Raw genomic sequence first — 26,419 nt, 5'->3', positions numbered from 1 at the left:
AAGGCTGCTGTAAACACTGCTGGGCCTTTCACCTCTTCCTGATTCTTTCATGCATTACTCGGATGAAGGGACATGCTGTCCTGTCTGCTTGGGGCCTACCTCAAGTGTGCCAGGCCAGTTCCTCCACCACCCCGTGAGGTTCTGGCTGCATTTCTCCCTGCACCATTTCTTTTACACACTCCCATCCATGGCCTCACCAAGCAGGGGTGACTGGTGCCTCCTGAGTCTTGGGGGGGGGGGGGGGCGCACAATTTGTGGGTGGGCTAAAAGCCCCAAATCCACTCCTATACTTCTGTGCTGTGACTTAGTGTTGCCCCCCGCAACACGGCACTGGCCAGCATGGTAAAAATACCACCCCACTTTGGCAGCCAATCTGGTGGCAGGGAGAGGCATGTGCCCTCCATGACCTCTCTACCAGTTGCCTGAGCCATCCAAGACCTGGCATGTCCTGGTCACCTTCCTTCTGGCTCTGGCCAAACTCTCCATCTACCAGCTAGGAAGGAGGCTCTGGCTGGGGGAAGAACCTGGGCTACTGTGGGGCCATCTTCTTCCCACTCTTCCACTCACACCCCTGGGCAGAGTTTCACTGAGTGACATCCACAGGTCCCTTGAACTTGTTCAAGGGGCAGTGGGTGCTGGCTGGTGTGCTCTGCTCAGTGTCTCTCATCCCCCACAAAGTGCTTGTTAGCAACCTTTACTCCTGTTCCCATCCCTGTTTTCTCATGTTGTCCTCTGGTTTCGCTTGTTATATATCTGGGCATTGGGGATGATCTAGGCATAGCTCTGCCTGTGTTCTGCTATGGGGATTTCCCTGGCTTCTGGGCTTTGCTGGTTACTCCCCTTGCCTTCCCCTCTGCTACATGTGTCCGGGAATTTTTAAGCCTTCCTCGGAGGCATTGGATGTTGGCTACAGCCAAGGCTGGAGATTATGACTGGGCTGTGCCAATGCTTCTGCTGGGATTTCAAACTGGAGGTTCCTGGCTACAGGGTCTTGCCTCTCTGCTCAGGGTCAAACCGATCACTGTAATTGGGGTTGGGAAGGAATTATACTGTGTGGTTGGATTGGTGCAGACTGGGGGGGGGCAGTTGGCCTCCCTCTACCTGACATCTGTGAAGCATATGCATTAACCGTTCTACAGAAGCAGGATGTTGGTTGCTGTGGTCCCTGCTTAATCTGTGGCAGGTTAGGGTGTTATGTTTTGTGTTATGTCAGGGTCGATGGTAGCTTTAAGGTTATTTGTATAGGAAGGTTTGGATAGGGATGATCCTGCCTCAAGCAGGGGTTGGACTAGATAACCTCTGGAGGCCTCTTCCAGGTCTGCTTCTCTCTGATCCTATGATTCTAGTGACATCCATAACTGAGGGAGGCTTTTAGTCTTCCTTGATTTCCATAGGCCCACCACCGCTTTGCATAACAAATAGGCCTGTTTGGCTGGAGGGGGAGGAAGGCTATGAACCTGTGGTTCTCAAGCTTTTTTAGGCTCAAGGTACTCCTCCAGAAATGCCAGCTCTTAGTTTTCACTTGTTTTTTGACTACAGCAATGAAAAAATACTACAGCAATTCTCCTGCAAAGAACTCAGAAAGACCACAACAGGTCAGCTTCTTTGTGACATGAGATTCCTGTTTGAAATCTTTGGTTTTATCTTGTGAATGAGATGCAGGTGTTTTCTCATCTAACAGTGCTCCATATGGTGCATCACCCTTAGATGGATCTCACAGCACTGTGGTTGAGAATCATTTCTTATAAACAGTCTCACTGCCTCCCTAGTTTTCTTTAGACCCAAGAAAATTCATGGCAGATATAATTCAATGTGGTAGCTTATCCCAGGCTCTGGGATGTGGGACTTTGAAGTAGTAACAAGAACCAGAAAAACTGAAATAGGAGCTTTTTATTCACCAGGTGTGGAGCAGTAAAAACATGATATATAATATCTAAGCAGCAGGTCAGTGCTTTGGACAAATAAATACAAGTAAAAAAACCCAACCCTTTAAAGTGGGTAATTTTCACACATTTATCAAAATTCTTTTTGTCCAGTTCCCTCTGGGGGTGAGCAGCTGGGATGAACCCAAGGGCTCAGAAATATCTTCACACATACACATGCATGCACAATTGGAGCTTATCTGGTTCAGATGCAACTGCAGCTGGGCAGTGCCACTGAGAACAGCTGTTTATAATGCCAGGCTGGATCCAGCTCAGTATTCTGTCTTGTAGCTATCTGCTCTGTTGAGGTAGGTGTCTGGATCCTGCCTTGTGTATTGGAGGGGTGAGGCAGGACCCAGGAGTCCTGGCTCCTCGAAGGAGATGGAGTCAGTTGTGGAAAAGTTGGGTTGGAGAATCAGTTGCTAGGGGAATGGACCACACAAGGTGGGCAGGGGAATGTGTGTCCTATCCCAGTCTACTGTTCTGGATGCCTAGGTCCTCTTCTCCAGACAAGAGGGATGGGCACCTCCCTGTTCTCCCCTCCTGAATACCTGGGTTCTCTCTTCCTGTGGAGCAGAGTGGAAGGGACGTGGCCTGCTGGTCCCACATGCCTGGATTCTCTGTTGCAGTGGAGCAGGATGGAAAGGATGTAGCTTGGTTCTCCTGGATGCCTGGGTTCTCAGTGGCCTTATGGATCCTCCTCCAGGCTTTGGCACGGTGTCCTGGCTCCAGGCAGGGCCCTAAGACAACTTCTGCCTGTTCGATGCGTTGGCGGAAGCGGCACCGATCCCGGGCCAGCTCTTCCCAAGGCCCACAGCGGGCAGTGCGGCTAGCAAAGTCCCAGACTATCAGCGGGTGCACTGTAACCACAGGGCAGAAGTGAACCTGAGAGGAGAAACAAAGGAGGTGAGATGGATGCAGAGACCCTGCTGCTCGCCTCCCCTCAGCCTGGAACTAGTGCCTCCTAGCAGGGAAGTGCCCAGGCCCTATTCCCCACCCCCAACCCTTTAGGCAGATACGGCCAGAGTCTCGGGTGGATGATGAACTCTCCCTCTGCCTTTCACAACCTAGCAATACAACCCAGGAGTCCTGGCTCCCAGCCCCCCCTACTCTGACCCACCTGACCCCACTTCCCCCACCCCTCCAGAGCTGGACTAGAACCCAGGCATCTGGTTCCTGCCCCATCCCACCTGCTTTAAGCCAAAATTCATTCCTACATGCTTCTGCTGGAACCAGTTCAGGCCAGAAGACAGGACACAGGACACCTGGGTTCCTCTGCGCAGGCTCCACTGGGAGGGGAGGGGAGGGGAGGGGAGGCGGAGGGAAAGAGTGACTCATCCACTGAGGTCACAATCAAGTGTTGCATGGAAATTGCCAGCTATTTCCAGCCCCAGGCGTGGGGGCGGGGCTGGCAGGGGCCCTGCAGGTGGGGAGTGAGGGACAACAGTGGGGTCAGAGGAGCCCAGGGCTGGGGGGCTATGGGTCAGGAGTGAAAAGCACTGGGGGAGGGGGGCTGCATGCTGTGACTGAATTGTGTGTGGGGCTGGGGGGGCCTTTCAGTGGGAAGGCCCTGCAGATTAAGCTAGACAGGGGCTGCACCAGGGGCTGAATTGTTTGCATTTCACTCCACTGCACCTGCCATCTCCTGGGGAAAATCAGGGGCATCAGATGTCGTCCCCTGAAACTGGCCAGTGGCAACAGGGCCTGCAGCTAGGGATGAAAAAGAACCCAGAAGTCCTGGCTCCGAAACAGCCCCCCACACATCATTAGACCCCACTCTCCTCCCAGAACAGTGATGGAACCCAGGTATCCGGGCTCCCAACTCACCTTCTTGGCAGCCCGGTTGCCCTCCTGGTCACATGCTGTCTCAGTCATCACTGGGTCCTCAGCTCTCCTAGATCCTGGCTCACAATAGTGAGGGGCCACCTTGCGGAGGCTCTCCCATCTTCTCATAGGCCAGGGGCTCTGGAAGGCACAGGCTGTCCCAGCCTCCAAGCTGTGTACCATGCCTAGGTGGGAGACCTGGTCCTGGTTCTGTGGCCAGCAGGAGTCTGGAGCTGCCTTGGGGCCCCTGCTGCTTGTGGAACAGTGGAGAGGGTTGGAGGGGTCATGCCCACAGCTCAGAGATCTCCACAGCTCCTCATTTTCTGAGTCAGCTTCCTCTTCCTCCTCTGTGTCGCTCCAACCTGAGTCACTCCCTCCATCTTCTTCCTCCCCATCCTCCTCCTCTGAGGGGCAGTAGAACAAGGAGAGGACCAGTGAGCTCTTGGCGATGGGTTCCTTATCCTTTGTTCCATTCAGCAAGGAGATGGTGGCATCTCCTTCACCACCCTTGAGGGCCTCTTTGGATGCCCCACCCATCCCAGGATGTTCCCCGTCTTCCTGGGAATGCTGGGGATTTTCCAGAAGTTGCTTCTGGACTTCTCTAGAATCTTCCAACCTCTCCAAATGTTTGTCTGTTTCCTGGAAGCCAGTGGCTTCTTCTCTGGCCAGCATACTGCCTTCTCCGGCATCTTCCAGATGTTTATTCATCTCCTGGAGGCTGGTGGCTTCTTCTCTGCCTGGCACAGTGCCTTCTCCACTGTTCTCCAGATGTTTGTCTGTCTCCTGGCAGCTAAAGGCAGCTCCCGGAGTATCATCACATTTCTCCAGGTTTTCCCAGAGCTTCTGTCCCTTTCCAGAGGTGGGATCCAGAGCAGGGGGCCTTTGTAACCTCCCCTCCCTGCCTGTTGGCCCAGAGCAGGCAGGAAGGAAGCTCTCCTTCGTTTTCCTCATCATCCTCATGGTTGCAGGGAACAGATGCCAGGCATTCAGCCACCTTTTCAGCAGGCACAGGAGGACTTTAGCTGTCATGGTGAGCCTGCCAGCCACGGTGGGTCTGCACGAGAGGCTACCTGGGTCCAGGAAGGCGTCGTGGACCATCTGGGCACAGTGGGTCACTGTGGGGCAGTGGTTGACGAATGGAAGGGTTGCGTTGCAGGTCACAACAGTTGAGTTGGGGGTCATGATGGCTCTCTTGGTCTGGAATGGATGGAGGAGGGGTGAGAATTTAGGTCATTGGGCTCCAGGAAGTGGGGAGTGCTCCTTTGTGAGGGGAAAGGCGGAAGGGGTGCTAGGCCTTGCCCCACAGGAGAGCAGGGAAATCACACCAGACCCTACTTCCCTCCCATAGGTGGGGAGGGAACCCAGGTTCCTGGCTGCCAGCCTGCCTGTCCCTGTACTTGGTACCATCCTGTTGGCTCTCTTGAACCTCCTTTCCCCCTCCTCCACACACACTAACCCTTTCCATCAGTTCACAACATGACAAGGAGAGACATGGGGGGTGGGGGGCCTGGACACCTGGGTTCTATCCCAGCTTGCAAGGGAGCAGAACCTTGGGGGGATTGGAGGTGGGGGAGAGGAATGGGGGATTAGGAGCTAGGATGCCTGGGCTCCCTTCCAGCTTGGGAAGGGGAGTGGGGTCTGGTGGGCTCAAGCAGGGGGCTGGGAGCCAGGATGCCTGGGTTCTCTCTCGCTCTCCCAGTTCTAGAAAGAGGGGTGGGGTCTGGAGAGTGGATGGGAGGGGTGCTGGGATGGCTGGGGTCTCTCAGGTCTGGAAGTGGGGGGGTTAGAACAAGATGGCTGGGAGCCAGGATGCCTGGGTTGTTTCCTGCTTTGTCTCTCAAAGTTTCCTATTATGGCCTGGCAAGGCGGTCAGGCCCGGGGCGTTCCCGCCCTGGCAAGACTACACAAGTCCCTCTGGAATGCCGGCTACACCCCACTCCAGAAGCGGGGGGGCTCCCATACACACCCCCTAGTGCACCGCTGCGGCCAGGCTCCTGCGAGAAGCTGGGGGGCAGGAAAAGACTGGCTTTCCTGACAGGTTTGAGCCATCCTGGGGGGTGGGTGGGTGCAGGGGTATATCTTGGGGGTGCTGCACCCCCATTCTGAGGTGATGGGTGGGGGGACCCCAGGTGGTGAGAGAGGGTACTCCGGCTGTAATGCTGACTGGGGAGACCCCATAACAGGCCAGGAGGCAACCTCTTAAATGGTGGGGTCCCCAGAAGCATGTGGAAGTGCACCATGAGTTTCTACACCCCTAGACTGCACTGCCTGCAAAAACCCCAATATGGGGCCAATCCAGAGGGAGGGGGGGGTCACTATAGGGGTGCAGAAAGAGGTGGGGAGTGGGGCACCCCATTGGCTATAGGGGGCAAGCTGTAGGGGAACAGCCCCAGATCAGGGCAAATATGGGGCAACAAGGAGGGGGCTGGGGGCCGCTTTGGGGGCGGGGTGTTGCGCAGGGAGACGCTTACCGGGGCTCAGCCGGTGGCCACGGCGCTCCAGCGGCGGGACGAGGGCGCGGGCCGGGCTCCAGGTGCTCCATACTGCGTCTGTACTCGGTGCCTGCAGAAGGGTCGGTGCCCGCCGGCCCGGCCCGGCCCGCACATATAGAGCCGGGTGACGTCAGGCGTGACGTCACGAAAGGAGTCACACACGGCCCCGGGGGGAGGGGGATCAACAGCGCGGTCTCCATAGCAACGGCCCAGCCTCTGCCCCGCCTCACGGCAGCGCACCTCACCGCACAACCCCACGGCAACACTACAGCACACAACCCTGACATCCCCACCCCACAAGACAATATACCACCCACTACACGACACAACACCAGCACATAGCCCCACACAACACCCTCCACACAGACCCACAGCATGGCACAACTCCACAACAACACACAACTCTGACAGGTATACAGCCCCACATCGCACGGCCCAAGCCCAGGGCAACACCACACAATGCACACTTACAGTAACACAATCTCAGCACATACCCACTCCACACAACGCCCACAATGCAGCACCATATGGCACCGTGCAACGCAATGCAACCCTACAACACAATGGGACACAACCTCACAACACCATACAACCCACATAGAACAACACAACACCACCCCACACAGCCCAGCACAACCTTACAGCAGCATAGCATCCACAACAGCACCATGCAACCCCAGCACATACACGGTGCCATAGAGCAGCACAACGCCTATGTGGACACATACACAGCTCTAGATATTGCAACACACACAGCAGAGTACACATACACACAAAACAACACAACACTGGCATGTAACTACACTGTAGCACCACACACCTCTTGACACCCATACACATATGGCTCGGCACCCCTCAACACAACCCTGCAGTAACAACCCCAGCATGTACACAATCCTACATGGTAAACTACAACTCCACAGGAGCATGCACAACACAGTGCTGGCACGCATACAATTGGACAGTAACACCTTACACAGTACAGCGCAGCACAACTCCACAGCAGTTCCCCACACAGCACAGTACCAACACATATGTAGTTCCCCACGCAGCCCAACACACACATACCAGCAGCCTGAAAGTACAGTCCAGCTATACAACCCAAAACAACATCCATCGTGTAATAACACAGGCATCACACCGCCCTGCAATGATGTACTCCCACAAAATGTGGAATAAACACAATCTTTCACAACAAGACTGCAACCTCACATGGAATGAACTCATGCCAAGTGGAGCATATCCACAACCCACGTCTCATACTCACACTGAGTACACAAAGTGAATCATCATCCTGCCCCATTCCAGAGAGCAGAAACACAACAACACAAATTACACAACAGCATTCAGGCAGGTCCTGGAATACAGTACAAAGTGCCATGTGGGATTGACACACACACACTGCAAGGCAGCGCACAATGCAACAGGCAGTAATCCCATGATACACAACACATCACGAGGCCACACACACAGCACTGTGTATATGAGCCAGGATGCCTGGGTTCTCTCCCAGCCCTGGGAGGGGAGTAGAAACCCAGTGGGTTGGGCAGGGGGCTGGAAGCCATGATGCTGGAGTCCAATCTAGTCTTGGGAGTACAGATTGAGGCCAGTGGGGAGTTCCCAAAGGGCTTCCCCAGTTTGGGGGTGAAGGGTCCAGGACTTCCCCTGACCCCCCCCCCCTCAGTTTTAGTCCCAGTTGTACTTTCACTTTTCAGTGGCGTTTTCTTTTACACCCACATTTCCATGTATCTAGTTTCTCTTTTGCTTCCTCATGCCATAGCCTGTGATGTAGCAGACTGGGTGGGACTAGGAGCCAGGACTGCTGGGTTCTATCCCCAGCTCTGCAGTACTGGCAGCCTCATCATGTCAAAAATCATGAGAAACTCTTAAAAATTAAGAGATTTAGAATGTAAATCATGAAATGCTATTTTTGAACTGTGTATGTTTGGGGAGGGTGTTATTTGTGAAGGTGTGGGGGGCTGTTGCTGTGTGGGGGGTTTGGAGCCCTGGCAGGATGTGCAGTACTGTGGGTCAGGAGTGAGAGGCAGCAGCAGGACTGGGGGGAGGGGGGGCAGGCTGTGGCTTGGAAGTGAGGGACAGACACACATGGACGGACAGCTGCCCATGGCTCTGTTGTATGATTCACCCTGGCCCTGGGACTCCATTCACCCCAGCACCTGCCGGGCCTGCCCCACTCCCTCCCGTTGATCTGCCCCCCCACCTTTCCCTCTCCCCTTGCCCCTTCCCCTCCACAGAATTACCAGCTTGGTGCTCTCTACACATCAGAAGAAAAATCCCAAGATTTGATCTCTGTATCAGGAGATCATGAGTCCATTTGACTTGGAAATCAAGACTTGTACTTTTTTCATGAAAGTTGGCATTACTGACTCTGGGAGAGCAGCGTGGGGCCAGCAGTGAGTTAATGGCGGGGTGGCAGGGGCCAGGACACTGGGGTTCTATGTAGGAGTTGCTTCCTGCTCTGTGAAATCAGGCAACCTCAGTTGTCCTCATCGCTGACCTATAGCAGAGGCCTCCAGGCCAGGGATGCTGTCCCTGAATCTCGATGTGTTGGGGAGGGGGTCTCTGAGGTCCAGAGGCATAGCACCACCCTCTCCTTCTCCCCTCAAAGCCTGGCTGGAGAGTGCTAGGGCTAGGAAATCCTGAGGGCATTCAGCCACTGGGAGGCACCAGCTGTGCAGGGTTTAAGATGAGAAAGGGCAGTCACTGGGGAAGATGGGACTGCACCAGCTGGACAGCTCGTCACTGCCACTCTGGAAACAGAACCCAGGCATCCAGGCTCCCAACCCCTGCCCTGCTCTAGCCCACCAGCCTCCCTCCCCTCCCAGAGCTGGGATGGAACCTAGGAGTCTCAACTCCCAGCCCTGTTTGCTCTGACCCATAGTCCCTACTCCCCCTCCAGAGCTGGGGTCCCAGCTCCCAGCCTCCATTGCTCTAACCATTAGCCTCCGCTCCTAGCCTAAGCCCTCCGCCCATCTTGGTGTATGTGTCCGTGGGAGGAGACAGAGCTGAAATTCAATCTCTCAGCTCAGGCCTTGCCCCGGAGATCTGGGTACTGGCTCCTGGCTGGGGTGGGGGGCACAGCTGAGAGAGAGAGCCTGGGGTAGAAAGACAGAGGGGTGTGCATGAGGATGGATAGACAGATAGAGGAGGTGGATGGAGACAGAGTTAGATAGAGGGGTTTATTGGGAAGGATGGATGGTTAGAGAGAGAGAGGGAGAGAGGAGGTATAATAAATAGAGGGAGCGTGGCAGAGAGATAGAGCTGAAGAGAGATCAGTAATGGGGGGGTCTGTGGGGACGGATAGATAGATAGACAGACTCAGTGAGGTGTGTGTGGAAAGGAGCTGGGCCGGGCCAGGGTGCATTCACAGGGACAGACGGACAGACTTTGTTCAGTGCAGGGAAGGGAGACGGGGAGTCAAGGGGACGTGGGAAGAAGGAGACAGCAGGTGGGACAGAGGCAGAGGGGGCAGAGGTGGTGGAGATCAGTGGTACCCATGGGACGGCACTGAGAATCATCCCCCTTCCCCACTCCTACCCCCAGCTCTGGCCAGAGCGGCCCCAGGACACCAGGTAAGAGCCAGGCCTATCAAGGTCCCTGCATACCCCCTGGGGCTTCTGGGGTGGGTTTTCCCTCCTGGTATATCGCTAGCTTCCTGGGGTGGTGGGGACAATGTGCATGAGGAGAAAAACCCCAGGTGTCCAGGTTCCCTGTCCTTCCATCATGCTCTGACCCCCCAGACCCTACTCCCCTCCCCAAGCTGGGAAAAAACTCAGGAGTCCTGGCTTCCAGCCCCCATCCCAGCTCTAACCCACCAGATCCCACTCCCCACTTAGAGCTGAGACAGAACCCAGGGGTCCTGGCTCCCAGCCTCACCCCCTGCCATGTTCCCCCACTAGACCCCAGTTCAGTTTCAGAGCTAGATGGGGGCTGCCTGGCCTTCCTGCCCCAGTAAAGCTGGCAGTCAGGGGAGGAGGCTGTTGCTGGGGGCTGGGGGGTGATGGGGGGAGCAGGAACTGAGGGAGGCAGAAACTGATTTGCACTGTGTGGAGTAGCAGTGAGGCCAGCTGAGAGTAGCTATCGGGGAAGAGGAATGGGACAGGAGAACTGGGGGTTGAGGGGAGAAAGGAACCCAGGCATCTTGGCTCCCAGTCCTTCCCCCAACCATACTATAACCCCGTTCCTGTAGTGGGAGAGAACCCAGGAGTCCTGGCTCTTTGCCCTGGCTGCTAAAACCCAGCAGATGCCACTACCCTCCTGGAGCTGAGATAAAGACTCAGGCGTCCAGGCCTCCAGCCCCTTACTGTAACCCACCATGCCTCAGACCCCTCAGAGCTGGGGGGGTGCCTAGGTTGTGGGCAAGGGTCTGAGTAGGGCTGCAGCTGCCCCTGGGAGGGGCTGGGGAGTTTCTCATGCCCTGGATTCCATCTGTGCATCTAAATAGACCAATGCTGCAAGCTTCCCCATAACAGTGCCCTCAGCCAGGATTCCCCCAGTTCTGTGAGCCCCCCCTGCACATACACACACAGTACAGCCCCCCACTTAGAACCCTGCTGCTGTGATCTTTCCTCCCCAGCAGTGCCCACCCCCATCTGCTGCTGTGAGCTTTTCCACAGCAGTGCACCCATGTCAGGGAAGGAGTTAAGTCCAGACCCTCCGTGGGTCCCTGACGGGGTGGGTCTGTGACAGATGAGGAATGCCTGGCTCCATGCTCACCCCCGCAGGCAGCTGGCCCTGGGGTCACAGCTGGCGTGCCTGAATGCCAGCCCGCCCTGGAACAAAGACAGAGGCTCTCTTGTTGCCTCTCCCCTCCCCAAGCCTAACTCCATACCCACCCACCTCCGCCACACCCTGGTGGTTGCAGGGCCCTTCTCTGGCATGCACTGAGTTGAGCAGCCTCAACTCCCTGCCTGAGTGAATGAGCTTTGTAGTAAGGGAGGGGAAGGGGGCAATTTGAGATTCTGGGATATACTGGGGAACCGGGCCGTGGCTCAGTGCTGGTTCCCAGGGCTGGGATATAGGGAAGATGGGGCTGTGTCTTGCTGCTGGGGTCCCACAGTTGGGATATAGCAGGGAATAGGGCTGTGTCTTAGTGCTGGGTCTCAGAGCTGGAATATAGCGAGGGATAGGACCATGTTTCGGTGCTGGGTCCCAGGCCTGCAATATAGTAGGGGATGAGGCTGTGTCTTGGTGCTGGGTCCCAGGGCTGGAATATACCAGGGACAGGGCCATGTCTTAGTGCTGGGGGTCCTGGGGTAGGTCTGGGTTTGTCAAGGAGTCTGCTGGGCCCCTCTCTGCCCCGGCACATGATCCCCAGCCCTCCCCCCATTTACATTCCCTACCCCCATGGTGTCCTGGGGTGCCTGCTTCCTCCACCCCCTACAAGTCACACTGCACAGATGAATGGGCCATTCAGGCCCTATCGCCCTTGGGGGTGGCAGGAACACTGTGCCCTGCCCTGTGCCTGCCTTGTTCCCTGCCCACGCACAATCCTGACCTCTGTGCCCCGTGTCAGGATAGATACCAGGCTGTCTGTTTGCTGGGCGCTTCAAGTTTCTCCACAGCAGTGCCCCCAGCTGGAGACTCCACCAGTGCTGTGAGCTTCACTACATCAGTGCCCCTAGCTGGGGAAGCCAGTGTGTTGAGCTTGCTTGCAGTAGTGCCCTGATCCATCTCCCCGCCGGGTGCTCTCTTTCAGGGTCAAGCCAGCTGGGCACCATGTCTGATGGGGAGTGGCCTCGGAGTGGCCTCAGCCAGGCCAGCAGTGTCCTCACCATCTCCTCTGTTACCCTGGGTGCCAAGGTGCGTGGGGCAGGGCAAGGGGCACCTTGCACTTTCCCAGGCTGGGGGCACAGTTGTGGTGGTGGAGTGGGGGCGTCTGCAGCCTCTGGAGCCCAAGAGGGGACTGTTACCCCTCGCAAGCCAGAGATGCCTGTCCCCAACTCATGTCCCGTTCCTCAGGTCTTCCCTCTCCCCTATAGCTGGGTAAAAAGCCTCTGCCCTATTTGCTCCCCCTGTGCCAGCCCATGCCCCTCTGGGGCTGGGGATGAGGTTGGTGCCACCTAGTGAGAGGTGCACACATGCGTGTGCACACACACATAGTGGTGTGTGTGTGTATGCCCCTGAATAGGGGGTGTGTATACACACACGAGCCTCCTAGTAGTGTGTGAATGTGTGTATGTGTCCTCTAAGTGTGTATGTGTGTGTGTGTGTGTCTGTGCATATGCACACACATGTGTACATGCCCCCTAGTGGTGTGTGTGTGCCCCCTAATGGGGGTCTGTGTATACCTCCTAGTGCTTGTGTGTGTGTGTCCCCTAATGGTGTGTGTGTATGGGGGGAGGGCGGGGTGGGGGAGGGTTGATTCACCTATTAACCCCTTGTTGCCCACCTCCTAGCCGATTCGCTCTGTGCGAAGGGTCCACACCTTTGGGAAGAGGGGGAACTCCATCAAGAGGGATCCTAACTCTCCCGTGGTCATTCGGGGCTGGCTGTACAAGCAGGTATGTGGGGGGGAGTGACTGGGGGAGGGGAAGTGGGATATGGGGGTGGTAATTTAAGGGGGCTGGTGAGTCAGAGGGCTTTATGGGTGCAAGTAGGGCAGGGAAGATGAGTAGGTGGGGGCAGGGGGCAGGGGTAGAAAGGGAAAGGAGGCTGGGGGGGGCACGGGGATCTCCTAAAGGGGTTGGTGAGAGGCAAAGGAAGGGCAAAGGCACTTCTCCTGGGGGGTTCCCCAGGCCTGCCCCTCACCCAGGCATCCTGGCTGCTCCTTCCAGGACAGCTCTGGCCTCAAGCTTTGGAAGCGCCGTTGGTTTGTCCTGTCTAATTACTGCCTCTTCTATTACCGAGGTAACGTGCCCTCCCTCCCCAAGGAGGGAGGGCACCCCCAAGCAGGGGGCACTGTGGGGGTAGGACCTGGCAGGGATGGGGGCTGTATCCCCAGCAGGGGGTGCTGTGGGGGGCTGTGAGGCAGTACATCACATCCTACTTATGCATTTCCTTTGGGGTCCCTCAGACAGCAGGGAGGAGATGGTCTTGGGCAGCATCCTCCTGCCCAGCTACGAGATCCGGATTCTTCCGAAGGAGGCCAAAAACCGGCGCTTCACCTTCAAGGTCAGTTTAATTGGGCGGGGGGCGGGTCCTGTCCTGAGCCCCAGCTTGAGCATGCCTCTGGGGATCCCCAGTTTTAAGAGACCTGGACACCTGGGCTCTTTCCCAGATCTGGAAGGACAGTGGCATTTGCTGGGTTAGAGCAGGGTGGGGCCAGAAGCCAGGACTCCTGGGTTTTTTCCCAGCTCTGGGAAGGGGATGAGGCCTGGTGGGTTAGGGTGGAGCTGGGGGCCAGGATGCCTGGGTTCTTTCTCAGCTCTGGGAGGAGACCTGGGGCTAGTGGATTTGGAACAGTTGTGAGGCTGGGAGCCAGGACACCTGGGTTAATTCCAGGTCTGGTATGGTAGTAGGGTCTGCTGGATTAGGGTGTGGGGGTAGGAGCCCTGCCCCAGGGGTCTGGCTAGCACAGCCCCTGTTAACCAACCTGCTCCCCTCGCATTGTATCCCAGGCAGAGCACCCCGGCATGCGGACATACCACTTCAGCGCTGACACCCAGGAGGACATGAACGGCTGGGTCCGCGCCATGAGCCAGTCGGCAGCAGCAGAGAGCGAACGCAGCACCTTGTAGGGCAGGGAGGCCTGATGGGGTAGAACAGGGGGCTGAGAGCCAGGACACCCGGGTTCTCTCTCCAGCTCCGGGAGGGGAGTGAGGTCCAGCGGGTTAGAGTGGATGTGGGGGTTCGCGGATGCCTGTATTGTCTGTTGAACATTCCCTCCTTCTGGCAGGAGCCGGGCCCCTGCTCTGCCCATGCCTGTGCACCCCCAGGACAGGCTGTATGCCAGCTTTGAGGACGTCACGCAGGCTGTGCCACCTCAGGCCCTGGCACCTGCCCCAAGCGCGGAGTCCCTAGAGATCGCCCGGCTGGCAGAGCCCCAGGACAGGGTCCACTCGTCCTCAGAAAGCCTGCCCCCAGCTGGCCACGGGGAAAATGGTGATGGGGGGTCTGTGCACAGCGCCACGGCTGGGCCCCCCAGCCCCACCAACAGGGAATGGGGCAGAGGAGAGGCAGCTGGGCGGAGGTGAGAGACACCAGCCCTGGCCTGGGCCTCCAGAGGTGGGGGACAGGGTGCATTGTGCTGAGGGGCTATGGGGCAGGCTCTGGCTGGGGAGGGGGCTCCTGGCTGCTCTAGCAGGGGGCACTGTGGGAAGCGGGAGACACTTTTTACCCCTATTGACCCTTTCCTTTCTCTTTCTCCTCTCCCTAGCTTGCTCTGCTCCCAGACCCCCCCAGGCCAGGCACCCTCTGAACCCGAATCAGCTTCTGGGGAGCCCCACAGACCCCCCCCACCACAACAGCCCCCCTCCCCTGCCCTACCTCTGTCTGACCCATCCCCTTACCCCCCAGTCCCATCCCCCTTTCTCTCAGCCCGTGCCTCCCACTCCTACTCCCTTCCCCCAACCCCTGTTGAGCTCTCCAAGGCCCCGGGGGCTCCCCCTAACCCCTCCACCCCTCCCCAGACCCGGCGCAGAGCTCGAGCAGCCCCCCTGGCTGCCTCCTGTGAAGAGCTCCCCATCCTGGCCCACCCCTGGCACAGCCGTGCCTTGGTGCGGCCCCATACCCCTGTGGGTCGGATGGACATTGCCCCAGGCTCCAAGACCTTGGGGGATCCCCAGGCTGTGGGTGGGACCAGGGGCAGGTCGACCCTGGGGCACCCCCAGACCCCCTCGGAGCGCTACGACATCCTGCCCTATGAAGACCCCTATGCCCGGCCTCTGGGGCGCTACCTCCGCAGCCCCCACCCCACCCGGGCGCGGCCAGGCACCCCAGCAGAAGAGCTCCAGGGGAACACGGGCACATCGGGCCACAGCCTGGGGAGGCCGCACCGGGGCCGGGTAATGTGGGGTGCTTGGGGAGGGGTGTGGGGGGGCAGGGTCTGGGGTGTTGTGCTGTGGAGGATTGGAGTGGGGGGCTGCGCTACAGGGAACAGGGCTGGGGCTGTGTCAAGGTAGGGAGCTTTGTTTGGGGTCTGGTGGGCAGGTTGTTTCTCAGGGCAGAAGCCTGTGTGTCAGAGGCATTGGTAGGAGATGTTGCAGCTTGGGGAGCACTGGAGGGCTGTGGCATGGGACTGGGGGAGGGGTCTCAAAGAAGGGGTGTTCCTGGGAGCCCTCCTGACTTCTCCCTCTCCCTGCAGATCTCCGACAGGGCTTTCCCTTTCCCAGGGGGTGGCCCCCCTCGTGCCCGCCCCCATGGCCGACTGGTGAGTCCCCCTGCCCACTTTCCTGTGTCCCCCTCCCCCCCCACCTCTCGCCACTAACCCTGTGCCCCCCACTCTCTCCCCAGGTCACCCCTCATTCCACCTCCTCCAGCCTCCTCCACCTCCCGCCGTTGCCCCCACCCCCCAGTCGCCCCTCCCTCCATGGGAAGAGACCTTTGCTGACCCACACGGTAGGTACCCCTCCCCTGCCTACGGGGACCCCACCTGCCCCTGCTACTGCCCTTTCCTGCCTCCGTTTCCCCTTTCCATGCAGCCCCCTGTTCTGCCCTCCAAGGGAGCCTGGACCCCAGCTCTGTGGAAGGGAATAGGGGAGGGTCAGATACCTGGGTTCTCTGCTGCTCAGTCCCTTTCTCTCTCTCTCTCTCTCTCTCTCTCTCTCTCTCTCTAGCCCCGGAGTCTGGCCCCACTACTCCACGATAGGAGCCATTTTCTGTCCACTCCTGGCTCTGAAGGTGACACGGATGTGAGTGTGTTGGCTTCCTCCTGTTACAAAAGAAGCCTGTAGCATACTGGGTGGTATTATAAAAAAGTCAACCTTTGGGTTGTATTAACAGTAGCATCATTTGCAAATCAAGTGATTCTCCTACTCTGTTCAGGACTGGGGAGACTTCCCCTGGAGCACCGTGTCCAGTTCTGAACCCTGTGCTTCAAGAAGGATGTGGATAGATTGGAAACAGTCCAGTGCAGGGCAGCAAAAATGATGAGGGACTTGGGAGGCAAGACTGCTGAGGAAAAGCTGGAAGAACTAGGGTTGTTTATTTTTGAGAAGAGAAGACAGAATGGGATTTGGTCACAGTCTTCAAATACCTGAAGGGCAATTATGGAAAGGATAGAGATGAACTTTTCTCAGTGGCCACAGGGGACAGGACTAGGATAAATGGCCTCGAGCTGCAGCAGGCGGAATTGAGGTTGGAAAAGAGAAGGAACTTTCTGACTCTAAGGGTGGTCAAGCATTGGGACAGGCTGCCTGGAGAAGCTGAAACCTCCGTCCCTGGAAGCTCTCAAGAGCAGGGTGGACAGACACGTGGCTGGGATGGTTTAGTCAGGGATGATCCTTCTTTGAGCAAAGGGCTGGATTAGCTGTGACCTCATAGATTTTATAGACATTAGGGGCTGGAAGGGACCTCATGAAATCATCGAGTCCAGTCCCCTTGCCATAGGCAGGAAGGCTCCCGGGATCAAATGATCCCAGCAAGATAAACATCCAAATGCCTTTTGAATGAGTCCAGAGTAGGTGCTTGCACCACCTCCGGGAGGAGTCTGTTTCAGACCCTGGACATTCAGAGTTAGGGTGGCCATAGAGGTACCTCAAGAATAGAGGACAGCCTCCCACCCCGTGCGCAGCCTCCTGAGGCTGGAGGGCCATGGCAAGCTCCTGCCAGTGGCGGCGGCAGTGGTGGTGGCGGGGGCGTGGTGGTGGCAAGCAGGGAGCTCTCACAGGTGGCCATGGCAATGTCGGTGGGGGAGGAGGATGCCACCAAGCACTGAAAAATAGAGGACATAAAGGCGTCTGATAGAGGACAGAGGACCAGAAAACTGGATTGTCCTCTATAAAACCAGACGAATGGCCACCCTACTCGGAATGTGAAGAAGTTTTTCCTTGTTCAATCTAAATCAGCCTTCTAGGAGTTTGTGGCCATTGGACCTTGTTATTTCTTGGGGAGCTCTGGTGAACAACTGTTCTCCCAGATCCTGATGCACTCCTCTTATGTACTTATAGGCTGCCACCAAGCCACCCCTGAGCCTTCTCTTCTCCAGGCTGAAGAGTCCCATGTCCCTCAGCCTCTCCTCATAAGGTTTGCTCTTTTGGCCTTTGATCATATGGGTGGCTCTCCTCTGGACTCTCTCGAGCATATCCACATCCCTCCTGAGTGGGGGGCCCAAAACTGGATGCAGTACTCCAGTTGTGGCCTCACCAAGGCTGAGTAAAGCGGGAGGATGATGTCCCTGGTTTTGCTAGATCTATTTGAATTAAAAAGGCCGTGGGCCCAGCCCACTAAAAATCGGGGGCCACCACTGGTTGGGCGGCCAGAGTCTTTAAAAATTCAACTGATTATGGGGGACAAATCATAAGAAAACAGGGTGTACATGTACAGGGTCAAAGGGCCAAAACAAGTGCTCCCTGGGGGGACACCGAGCAGAGCACGCCAGACAGCGCCCACCGGCCCTCAAACTCAGCTAGAGTGTTGGTAGCTACCACCCAGCGATGCTCCACCCAGAGACGTGCATGCAGGACACCAAGGAAAAATGCCCCAAGGTCTCCAGGGACCTTCCCGGCCAGAGCGTCTCGCCTGGATAGCCAAATGGTGAGCTTGGCCAGAGCCAGGAGGAGGTTGACCAGAAGGTCCCGGACCCCTGGTTTTGCTAGAGATACATTGATGGATGCATGCCAGAGTTTGATTAGCTATGCTGGCCACAGCATTGCATTGGTGGCTCATGTTCATTTTGTGGTCAATCAGGACCTCCAAGTCTCTTTTGGCCATAGTTCTAGCGAGTATAGCACTGCTGAGCCTATAAGTATGATGCTGGTTGTTCCTCCCAAGGCGGTGCTCCCTGCAGTTCTCTACAGTAAATGCTATCAGGTTTTGGTCTGCCCACTTTACAAAGGTGTCCAGGTTGGTCTGTGTCCCCAGACCTTGTGAGGTCCCTTCCAGCTCAACTTTTCTATGATCCTATGACAGGGAACCAAGTGACACTTCCACCCTATTCAGCACTGGGGAAGCCTCCTTTGGAGCCCTGGGTGTAGTTTGGGGCCCTGTACTTCAAGAAAGATGTGGGCAGATTAGGAAGAGCCCAGCAGGGAGACAAAAATAATCAGAGGCCTGGAAAGCAGGACTTAAAGGGCTGAAAGAGCTGTGACTGTTTAGTATGGAGAAGAGAAAACTGAGGGGCCCCTGTCAGTTTTCTACTCAGGGTAGTGCAATGGTATAGGGAAGCAGTTCTGAGATCTGCCCCCAACCCTGCACCCCAGCCTGTGATTATATAGGAAGTCTGACGTGGGGCACAGGAAGTGTTGCAAGCAGTGGGGTATTTGCTCAACAGCACCTTGGCTAAGGGGTGTGCATCACATCAGCAGCAGGGTTGGGGCAGCTCCTCTGAGAATGAGTGGTGTCAGCCACAGTGCCATCTAGAGGCTGCAGCTGGAATTGCATGTCATTCCCATGTGACCTTCCTTGTTCTCCCCTCAATGTAGGTCCTTCTGACCAAACTCTGCGGCCAAGACAAACTGCTCCGGAGCCTGGAGGAGGAGACAGGCCATCTGCGGGCTGAGAAGGTAATTTAATGCCTGCCTCTTCTCAGCACCTGGCAAGCAGGCCCATATAAACAGCCCCTCAATGCATTACACCCCAGAGGTGGCTGCATCTCAGTGCCCTACACCTCCCCCACGACAGGCAAGCTTTTACCCAGTGGTGGTGTATTTCGTTAATACACGGACCTGCTTCCAGTGGAGGGAGTGCACTGAATGCAACCTGCCCAGGCCATGAAGAGCAAAGCGTGTATGTGGGGTATGGACCCCTTGATTGCTGGGTGGTTCTTAAAGGGGGCTGGAATTAGACTTGGGAGACTAGGTTTAGAGTTTTAGACTGTAGGTTTATATTGGATATCAGGAAAAACCTCTTCACTGTTAGAGCAGTGAGGCAATGGACTAGACTGCCTAGGGGAGCTGCGCGCTCTCCATCACTGAAGGGGTTCAAGGAGAGGTTGGACAGGCACTGGTCAGGGATGATCTAGGTGTAGCTCTGCCTGTGTTCTGCTGTGGGGATTTTCCAGGCTTCTGGGCTTTGCTGGCTACCCCCTCCCTGCCATTCTGTTACATGTGTCAAGGTGTTTTTAAGCCTCCCTCAGAGACACTGGGTGTTGGCTGCAGCCAAGTCTGGGAATTGGGACTGGGCTGTGCCAATGCTCCTGCTGGAACTTCAACCTGTTGGCTAAAGGGTCTTGCCCTCCACTTAGGGTCAGCCTGATTGCTGTGTTTGGGGTCAGGAAGGAATTTTGCCCTGTGATCAGATTGGTGTTGATTTGGGAGGAAGCATATATTAACAACCTTTTACAGCAGCAGCATGTTGGCTGCCGTGATCCCCCTGCTTTACCTGTGCCTGGTTAGGGTGTGATGTCTTGTGTTGTGTCAGGGTTGATAGCAGTTTTACAAAGAGCTTAGATTATGGATTTGTACAGGGTCGTTTAGATAGGGATGATCCTGCCTCAGGCAGGGGTTGGACTAGATCAGCATTTCTAAACCTGTGGGTCAGTACCCAAAAGTAGGTCGCAAGAATATATGAAAGGGTCATGAACAAACTTTAAAAATGGATTCTCCTTTAAAGGAGAAAAACCATGGCAAACTGTGGCTTTTTCCTTGTAGGCTGGCAGAGTTCCACCCTCTCTCCCCCACATACCCACTCCCTGCCCCACACACTGGGGGGCATCAGGTTGGGAGTGAGGGGCACTGGGTTGGGATTGACCATTGATGTTTACAAATGGGTCCTGATACAGAAAAGGTTGAGAACCACTGGACTAGATGACCTTGAAGGGGGGGTCCCCTTCCATCCCTGCTTCTCTGTAATTTCTATGCAAGTCCTCTCAGATGCTTGTGTCCCCTTGCCCCAGGGGTTAAATCAGCCTTGATCCCTTCCAGGAGAGGCTGGAGAAAGCCCTGGAAGTGACCCGCCATCAGCTGGAGGACTTCAAAGGGCACGACCTGGCCACTGAAAAGATCTGGTACCAGCAGAGGCGGTTGCAAGACGAGCTGGTCCAAGTGAGAGCCCAGCTAAGCGACCTGGCACTGGTGAGAGAGAGAGAGAGAGAGAGAGAGTGTGTGTGTGTGTGTGTGTTGGGAGTGGGGGCTAACCATGTTCCACCCCAGAGATGGCTGCATTGGTACCAGGCTTAGGGTTCTTATATGGGCAGCTCTCAAAATGCACCCTCACAAAAGCAGCTGCATCTCAGAGGCAAAGGAGGGATTCCCTGCACAAACAGCCCTCACCATGCTCCACCCCAGAGGTGGCTGCATGTCAGGCTGCACAAACAGCTTCTGTTTGCCCTCCAGGACAGCGAAAGGGCCTGGGCAGAGTATGCTGCTCTTGAAAATGAGCTACAGATGCTGAGAGAGACCCTGGCACAAATCCGGCACCTCGGGCACCCCCACGTGAGTCAGCCCCACATCTGAAGGGGTTAGGTTGCAGGATCACCTGCCTCATGGTCTCCCCAGGCAATCAGTGCTGGGAGCTGGGGTCTTGGAGGAAGCAGAGCAGAGGGGACCACTGGGGTGTCTGAGCCCAGCAGCACTAACACTGGAAAAGGCCTGATACTGGAGTAGATGGGCACAGGGTCCGTGCCAGGCGAGAGGGTTCTGGGCTGAATGGGCCCATTGGTCTGCTTGGAGGGCAGGAAATACCAAGCTGGATGGAACCATTGCTGGGGGACAGGGCCACTGCTGTGTGGGGCTAGATGGGACTCTTGCTGTGATACTAGGTCCTGGGTTGGATGAGACCATTGCTGTGATAGGGGAAGGTCTGGATGGACCTCTGTTGTAATGGGGTGGGGTGGTACTGGGCTGGATGGACCTATTGCTGTGAAAAGGGAAAAGGGGAGGGTTATTGGGCTGGATGGGACCATTGCTTTGATGGTAGGTACAGAGTTCATAGATTCATAGATGTTAGGGTTGGAAGGGACCTCAGTAGGTTATTGAGTTTGGCCCCCTGCCTTGGGCAGGAAAGAGCGCTGGGGTCACATGACCCCAGCTAGGTGCTTGTCCAGTCTTCTCTTGAAGACCCCCAAGGTAGGGGAGAGCACCACTTCCCTTGGAAGCCCATTCCAGATTCTGGCAACCCTTACTGTGAAGAAGTTCTTTCTAAGGTCCAACCTAAAGTTGGATAGGATCAACCATTGCTGTGATGGGTTGGGGGATGTACTGGGTTGAATGGGACCATTTCTTTGATGGTGGGGGTGGTGCTAGGCTGGACGGACCATTGCTATGATAGTGAGGGGTACTGGGCTGGATGGGACCATTACTCTGATGAAGGACAGGGGTACTAGGCTAATTGAGCCCACTGTTGCAATGTAGAAGGGTGGTAGATACCAGGCTGGCTTTACCCTTCTGCTCTTTGTCTTCAGGAGCAGGAGGCCGCGCAGCAGGAGCTGTGGATGATTGAGGACATCCTGGCAGGGCTGAAAACCCATGGTCCCCCCTGCCCCGTGCCAGACACCAGGAGATGCCCAGGTGCCAGAGCCCTCCCCAGGGGGCTGCAAGGGCACTGTGCTGTGTGGGGCAGGAGCTGGGTGAGGGAGGGTGCTGTGCTGCATGGAGTGGGGTGGGGGGGGAGGCTGGGGACAAAGGGGGATGCTGACACTGGGTGGTCTTCTTTGCAGGGCTCTCCCCAGCCACCTCCCCGGTTCTGGAGCATTGGGTTGGGTCAACTCCCAGCTCCTTCCCCTTCCCAGGGCTGGAGGAACCCAGGGATCCCCAAGAGCTACTGCTAATGGTGAGGGGGCTGCTGTCCTGGAGCCTCGGGGTGGGTTGTGGGGGACAGGGGTCACACAGGGGATCTCCTGTATCCTAGGTTCACTGTGTGTGTGTGTTGGGGGGGGGGGGGAAACAGCCTCCAACACACCCCACCCCACCCCAGAGGCAGCTGCATCTCAGTGCCAGGTGAGGGAGCCCTGTAGGACCAGCTCTCCATGCACCACACACCAGAGGCTGCCACACCTCAGGGTGTCACCAAGCTGTTTCTGCTCCTTTTCCTGGTGAACTTGTAGGTTCCTGGAGTCACTCCCCACAAGCTGCCTCTTCCCCTGCCCCAATCCACGCCTGACCATGAGCCTACGCTGGAGCCCACTGGGCGGATGGACCAACCGGCAGCTGGGCATGTAAGTAGCAGTAGGGTGGGGCTGGAACACCCCCAGCCCTGCCGGTGCCAGTCTCTCTCGACCCACTCTCCCCAATCCTCACACCCCTGCCGGTGCTCTTCACTCCCAAATCACAGCCCCCTGCACCCCCACCCCACCTTGCAGTCCTACAGGTGTCCCTCGTGCTCAGCCCCCTGCTCTTCCCCAACCCTGCTGGTGCCCCTCACTCCCAACCCATAGCTCCTTGCTGTCTCCATAGCCCTGGGTTCACCTTTCTGTTCCCCTGCAGAGCCCACCTGTTTCTGCAGTGTTTGGGGGAGCAAACTGGGGCTCAAGGCCCCCCCAGAGTCCTCCCAGAGGAGGGGCCAGATCACCAGAGCCAGAGAGAGGGAACCCTAACCTCATTGCACCAGGTGGGTCTTTCACTTTTGCTGCTGACCCGGATTGGCATTAACCTCTTGTGCCCCAGCCCCTTTAATAACTTCTGCTCCTCTCCCTCCATAGGTCTTGGCTCCCAAACTGCTGCCCTCCATCTCCCATGGACCCCCAGCCCAACATCTTATGAGCCGTGGGAACAGAGACCAGTAGAGCTGCCTGCCAAGGTATATGAGATGCCTGGGTTCTAGCTGAGCTTTGGGAGAGGAGTGGGGTCAGGTGGGTTAGAGCAGAAGGGCCTGGGAGTCCAGACTCCTGGATTCTAGCCCAGCGCAGGGTGGGCTGTGAGGTCAAGTGGGTTAGAGCCAGGAGAGGGTGGGGGCTGGGAGTCTGGACATCTGGATTTTGTCCCAGGAGAAGGGGTCTAGCAAATCTGAGCAGGGGGCTGGGAGCCAGGATGCCTGAGTTCTAGCCCAACTATGGGCAGGGAGTGGGGTCCAGTGGGTTAGACCTGGGGAGGAGCTGGGAACCCGGATGCCTGGGTCCCCTGCAGCACACTGATCCCCTGATGGCCATCTCCTTGTGCCCTTCCACAGGTGAGTGTCCCTGTCCCCTCCACCCCGCACCGCACACGGATGAGTGCCCAGGAGCAGCTGGAGCGGATGCGGCGCCACCAGGAAGCGCAGCGGTCACAGGATGGAGGCAGGCCTAGCCCCCCGGGGCCCCGGCGCAGCTCCCTCCGGGGCAGTGCCAGCCGGGTGGGTACACAGGCATTCTTGGCAGGGAGAGGGGATTCCATGCAGACAAGAGGCAGGGCTGCCTGGGGCCACACCCACTTCCCTTTAGGGTGGAGCATGCCAGAGACCAGGCCCCCTTATTCTGGAAGTGGGGCTGTCTCCTGACTCCTATACCCAGGACAATCCAGCTTCCCCCCACCCAACCCAGAGAGCCCAGGGGCCCTAGGTCAGCTGTAGGAGGGTAGTGGTGTCCAGTGGGCATGGAGCTTGAGTTAGGACACCTGGGTTCTCTCCCCAGCCCTGGGAGGGCAGTATGACTGTTGGGTTTGGGGCTCAGACTTAGCTGAGTTCAGGTCCTGGCCAGGGGGTATGCTCCTTATTCTCCCCAGGCCCTTTCTCTCTGCGATGGCTCGTCCCCTTCCTTCCTGCCCCAGGAAATGGGCCTGGCCTCACTGCACCCCACAGATTAAGGGAGCCCCAACCCTGCTGTCTGCCTGTAGGACCTCTTAAATTACCAGCCTCCCCTGCCCAGTCCAGCCCTGCCCACCCTGCCACAAGAGCTGAAGCAGGGGGACCCTGAAAGAAAGAGAGAAAGACTGGGGAGGAGGATCTGGGATGGGAACTGAGGGGGGCAGGGGTGAGACCATATGTGGGGGAGAGGCTATAGGGATGCAAGGAACTCTGGGCATGGGGGAAGAAGATGTGGGGGTAAAGCATATGGGGTGCATAAGGCTCTGGGCATGGGGGCAGGGGAACTGTGGTGTGTGAGGGGTGGCTTATGGGGTACATAAACCCCTGGCATGAGTGTGGGGGGACCATGGTGTGAGTAGGCGGGGCAGAATAAGCGGGGGCACAGAGCCCTGGGTGTGGCAGGACACAGCGTCCTGGGCATGGAGGCAGGGGACCTGTAGCGTGGAGAGAGAGGATACAGGCTCCATGGAGGTTGGAGCATGGGAGTTGGAGGGACCATAGTGTGGGGGAAGGGTTATGAGGCTACATAGACCCATGGGCATGATGTGGGGCAGTGAGGGGAAGGGTTTTATGGGCAGGGAGGGGCCTAGGGCATTGGGAGAGGGCCCATCAGGGTATCATGACTTGTCCCTCCACTCTAAAATTTCCCCACCCTCATCAGCTACCCCTCCTGGTCCCACCCCCCAACCCAGGCCCAGAGCCAGCCCAGCCCTGCAGGGGGGGTGCGAATGGGGGGCCCTGGGGTCCCTGCGTCCCAGGGGCCAAGAGAGACCGGCAGCAGATTGTCAGCCTGTCCTACACCCTGGCAAGCGAGGCCTCTCAACGCAGCAAACTCATCACAGGTAACAGGCTGAGCCTCTGAGACACTGGGGTTCCAGCCCAGCTCTGGGAGGGGAGAGTGGGACCTGGTGGGTTGAAGCTGGGGGGTAGGTTGGGAGCCAGGACATCTGGGTTCCAGTGAACACTGGGACAGGAGAGTGGGGCCTGGTGGGTTGGAGCAGGGGGTTGGGGAGGAACTGGGACTTAGGGCGCCTGGGTTCCAGCTCCCCCTCATCTCTCCCAGTGGGCCTCCCTTTCCCCCCTCACTGCCCCCCCCTCCCATCAGGGCTGTGAAAACAGCCAGGCAAGTGAAGCAAAAAATGCCTGGAACGTGTCCCAGCTGTCGGGGAAATTCCTGACTCCTGACAGCAGCTCCCAAGGGGGAAGAGACAGGTGGAGGCGATAGGGGCAGCAGGGCAGATAAAAGGTCCCTTCTCCTCTCTGTGTATTCCCAGCCCCCAACAGGCTTCACCCCAGAGCCAGCTGCATCTCAGCCCTGGACAAGGGGGTGCTGTATAACCAGCCCTTGGTGTATCCTACCCCAGAAGTGGCCGCATGCCAGGCTCCAGACAGGAAGGGTGACCCTGCCTTGTTTCTCTCTGCAGGGAGGACCCCGTATGAGCCCCAGCTTGGGGGACGCAAGCCCCACTCAGAGCCCCACCAAGAACAACTGGATGCACTGACCAATCAGCATCTCATGCTTTCTGCCACACGCATCCATGGGGAATACCAGGCCAATCATGTTGTGGCTGAGAGAGACTGCTCCCCAAATCAGCCTGCAGTGTTTCCTATCAGCACAGGGCTACAGTCAGGAGCAGCCAGTCAGGGCTCACCTCTGTCTTGGAACTCTGATTGGGCATTGCCCATTCTTGAGGCGTCCAGTCGGATATCGGCTTTGTCTGAGATGCCCAATCAGGTGTCACCATCTTGGACAGAGGCAACCAATCAAGCTTCATCCATGCCTGATACATCGCTGCCTGAACCAACCAATCAGGTGTCAGTTTCACCTGAGGTATCCAATCAGGTGTCCTCTCCTGCACCATCCAATCCTGCCACCGCAAGGGGTTATGGGGAGCAAAGGATTGTAGGAAATGAGGGTTTGGTTAATGGTGGGTATCAGGGGCAGAGTGGGGGCACCAAACCCAGCCAGGTGAGAGTGCACCTGAGCGAAGCCAGCCAGCCAATCAGAATTACACTGCTTCAGTCTAGCTTCTAGCCCATTGGCTGTGGAGTGGGGCTAAGTCCTGCCCTCAGGGTGCCCCCAGAGGAGGATGCAGTGCTGAAGTCCTAGCTGGGACTATCCCAAGTCCACTGGGGATGTAAGGGGGAGAGGGAATACAGGCTGGGGGGGGGTTTGGGGGCCTCGATATCCCCAACCAAGGGGGCTGGGGGGGAGAAGCACTCCATGTGGGATCTTGTTGCCCTCTCCCCAGTTCTGCATTGAATAAGGGCACCCTTCTGTGGTCAGACAGGGAAACACAGCCCCCTCCCCCCTGGAGCTGAGGGTCACTCTATTTGCCATGAAGAGAGGGCTACTGGGGACCCCCAAGTATTCCCCTGCTTGACTGGTGCCCCTCAACACCTTCC

The 26,419-nt window shown here is 57.1% G+C and overlaps 2 protein-coding genes across 8 annotated transcripts; one reads left to right on the top strand and one right to left on the bottom strand.

Moving 5' to 3' along the window:
- Positions 1-1,875: 1,875 nt before the first annotated feature.
- On the bottom strand, positions 1,876-7,910 carry PPP1R15A (protein phosphatase 1 regulatory subunit 15A). Of its 2 annotated transcripts, XM_059728149.1 has the most exons (4): positions 6,218-7,910; positions 3,750-4,943; positions 3,558-3,632; positions 1,876-2,807 (listed from the first exon to the last, which is right to left on the bottom strand). In XM_059728149.1, the coding sequence occupies exons 2-4, from the start codon at positions 4,926-4,928 to the stop codon at positions 2,388-2,390; spliced, it is 1,674 nt and encodes a 557-aa protein (XP_059584132.1). In that variant the 5' UTR covers positions 4,929-4,943; positions 6,218-7,910; the 3' UTR covers positions 1,876-2,387. The 2 variants fall into 2 exon arrangements, with proteins under 2 accessions (XP_059584132.1, XP_006274912.2); XM_006274850.4 differs by lacking the exon at positions 3,558-3,632 and having other exon boundaries at positions 6,218-7,900.
- Positions 5,506-26,196, top strand: PLEKHA4 (pleckstrin homology domain containing A4). Of its 6 annotated transcripts, none has more exons than XM_059728146.1 (22): positions 5,506-5,784; positions 11,958-12,061; positions 12,658-12,762; positions 13,036-13,108; positions 13,275-13,372; positions 13,819-13,934; positions 14,097-14,390; positions 14,577-15,204; positions 15,504-15,569; positions 15,653-15,757; positions 15,976-16,050; positions 18,781-18,861; positions 20,221-20,370; positions 20,632-20,730; positions 21,699-21,804; positions 21,954-22,066; positions 22,341-22,451; positions 22,720-22,843; positions 22,935-23,032; positions 23,402-23,563; positions 24,706-24,855; positions 25,438-25,606. In XM_059728146.1, the coding sequence occupies exons 1-22, from the start codon at positions 5,556-5,558 to the stop codon at positions 25,513-25,515; spliced, it is 3,165 nt and encodes a 1,054-aa protein (XP_059584129.1). In that variant the 5' UTR covers positions 5,506-5,555; the 3' UTR covers positions 25,516-25,606. The 6 variants fall into 6 exon arrangements, with proteins under 6 accessions (XP_059584129.1, XP_059584130.1, XP_059584125.1 ...); XM_059728142.1 differs by having other exon boundaries at positions 5,507-5,784; positions 24,675-24,855; positions 25,438-26,196; XM_059728144.1 differs by lacking the exon at positions 5,506-5,784 and adding an exon at positions 9,743-9,831 and having other exon boundaries at positions 24,675-24,855; positions 25,438-26,196.
- Positions 26,197-26,419: the final 223 nt, after the last annotated feature.

Source organism: Alligator mississippiensis, chromosome 5 (genome assembly GCF_030867095.1).
Source record: "Alligator mississippiensis isolate rAllMis1 chromosome 5, rAllMis1, whole genome shotgun sequence".
In the NCBI taxonomy this organism is placed as follows: domain Eukaryota; kingdom Metazoa; phylum Chordata; order Crocodylia; family Alligatoridae; genus Alligator; species Alligator mississippiensis.
Note: the sequence above shows the minus strand (reverse complement) of the source record. Positions and strands in the feature narration are given on the sequence as shown.

Coding starts and splice junctions, on each gene's coding strand:
- PLEKHA4 (XM_059728142.1), top strand. CDS start 5,556: ATGCCTGGGTTGTTTCCTGCTTTGTCTCTCAAAGTTTCCTATTATGGC. Junction 13,935..14,096: donor GAGAGCGAACGCAGCACCTT/GTAGGGCAGGGA, acceptor TCCTTCTGGCAG/GAGCCGGGCCCCTGCTCTGC. Junction 16,051..18,780: donor GCTCTGAAGGTGACACGGAT/GTGAGTGTGTTG, acceptor CCCTCAATGTAG/GTCCTTCTGACCAAACTCTG.
- PPP1R15A (XM_059728149.1), bottom strand. CDS start 4,928: ATGACCCCCAACTCAACTGTTGTGACCTGCAACGCAACCCTTCCATTC. Junction 3,633..3,749: donor GCAACCGGGCTGCCAAGAAG/GTGAGTTGGGAG, acceptor TTTCATCCCTAG/CTGCAGGCCCTGTTGCCACT. Junction 2,808..3,557: donor TTTTCCCCAGGAGATGGCAG/GTGCAGTGGAGT, acceptor TTCTCCTCTCAG/GTTCACTTCTGCCCTGTGGT.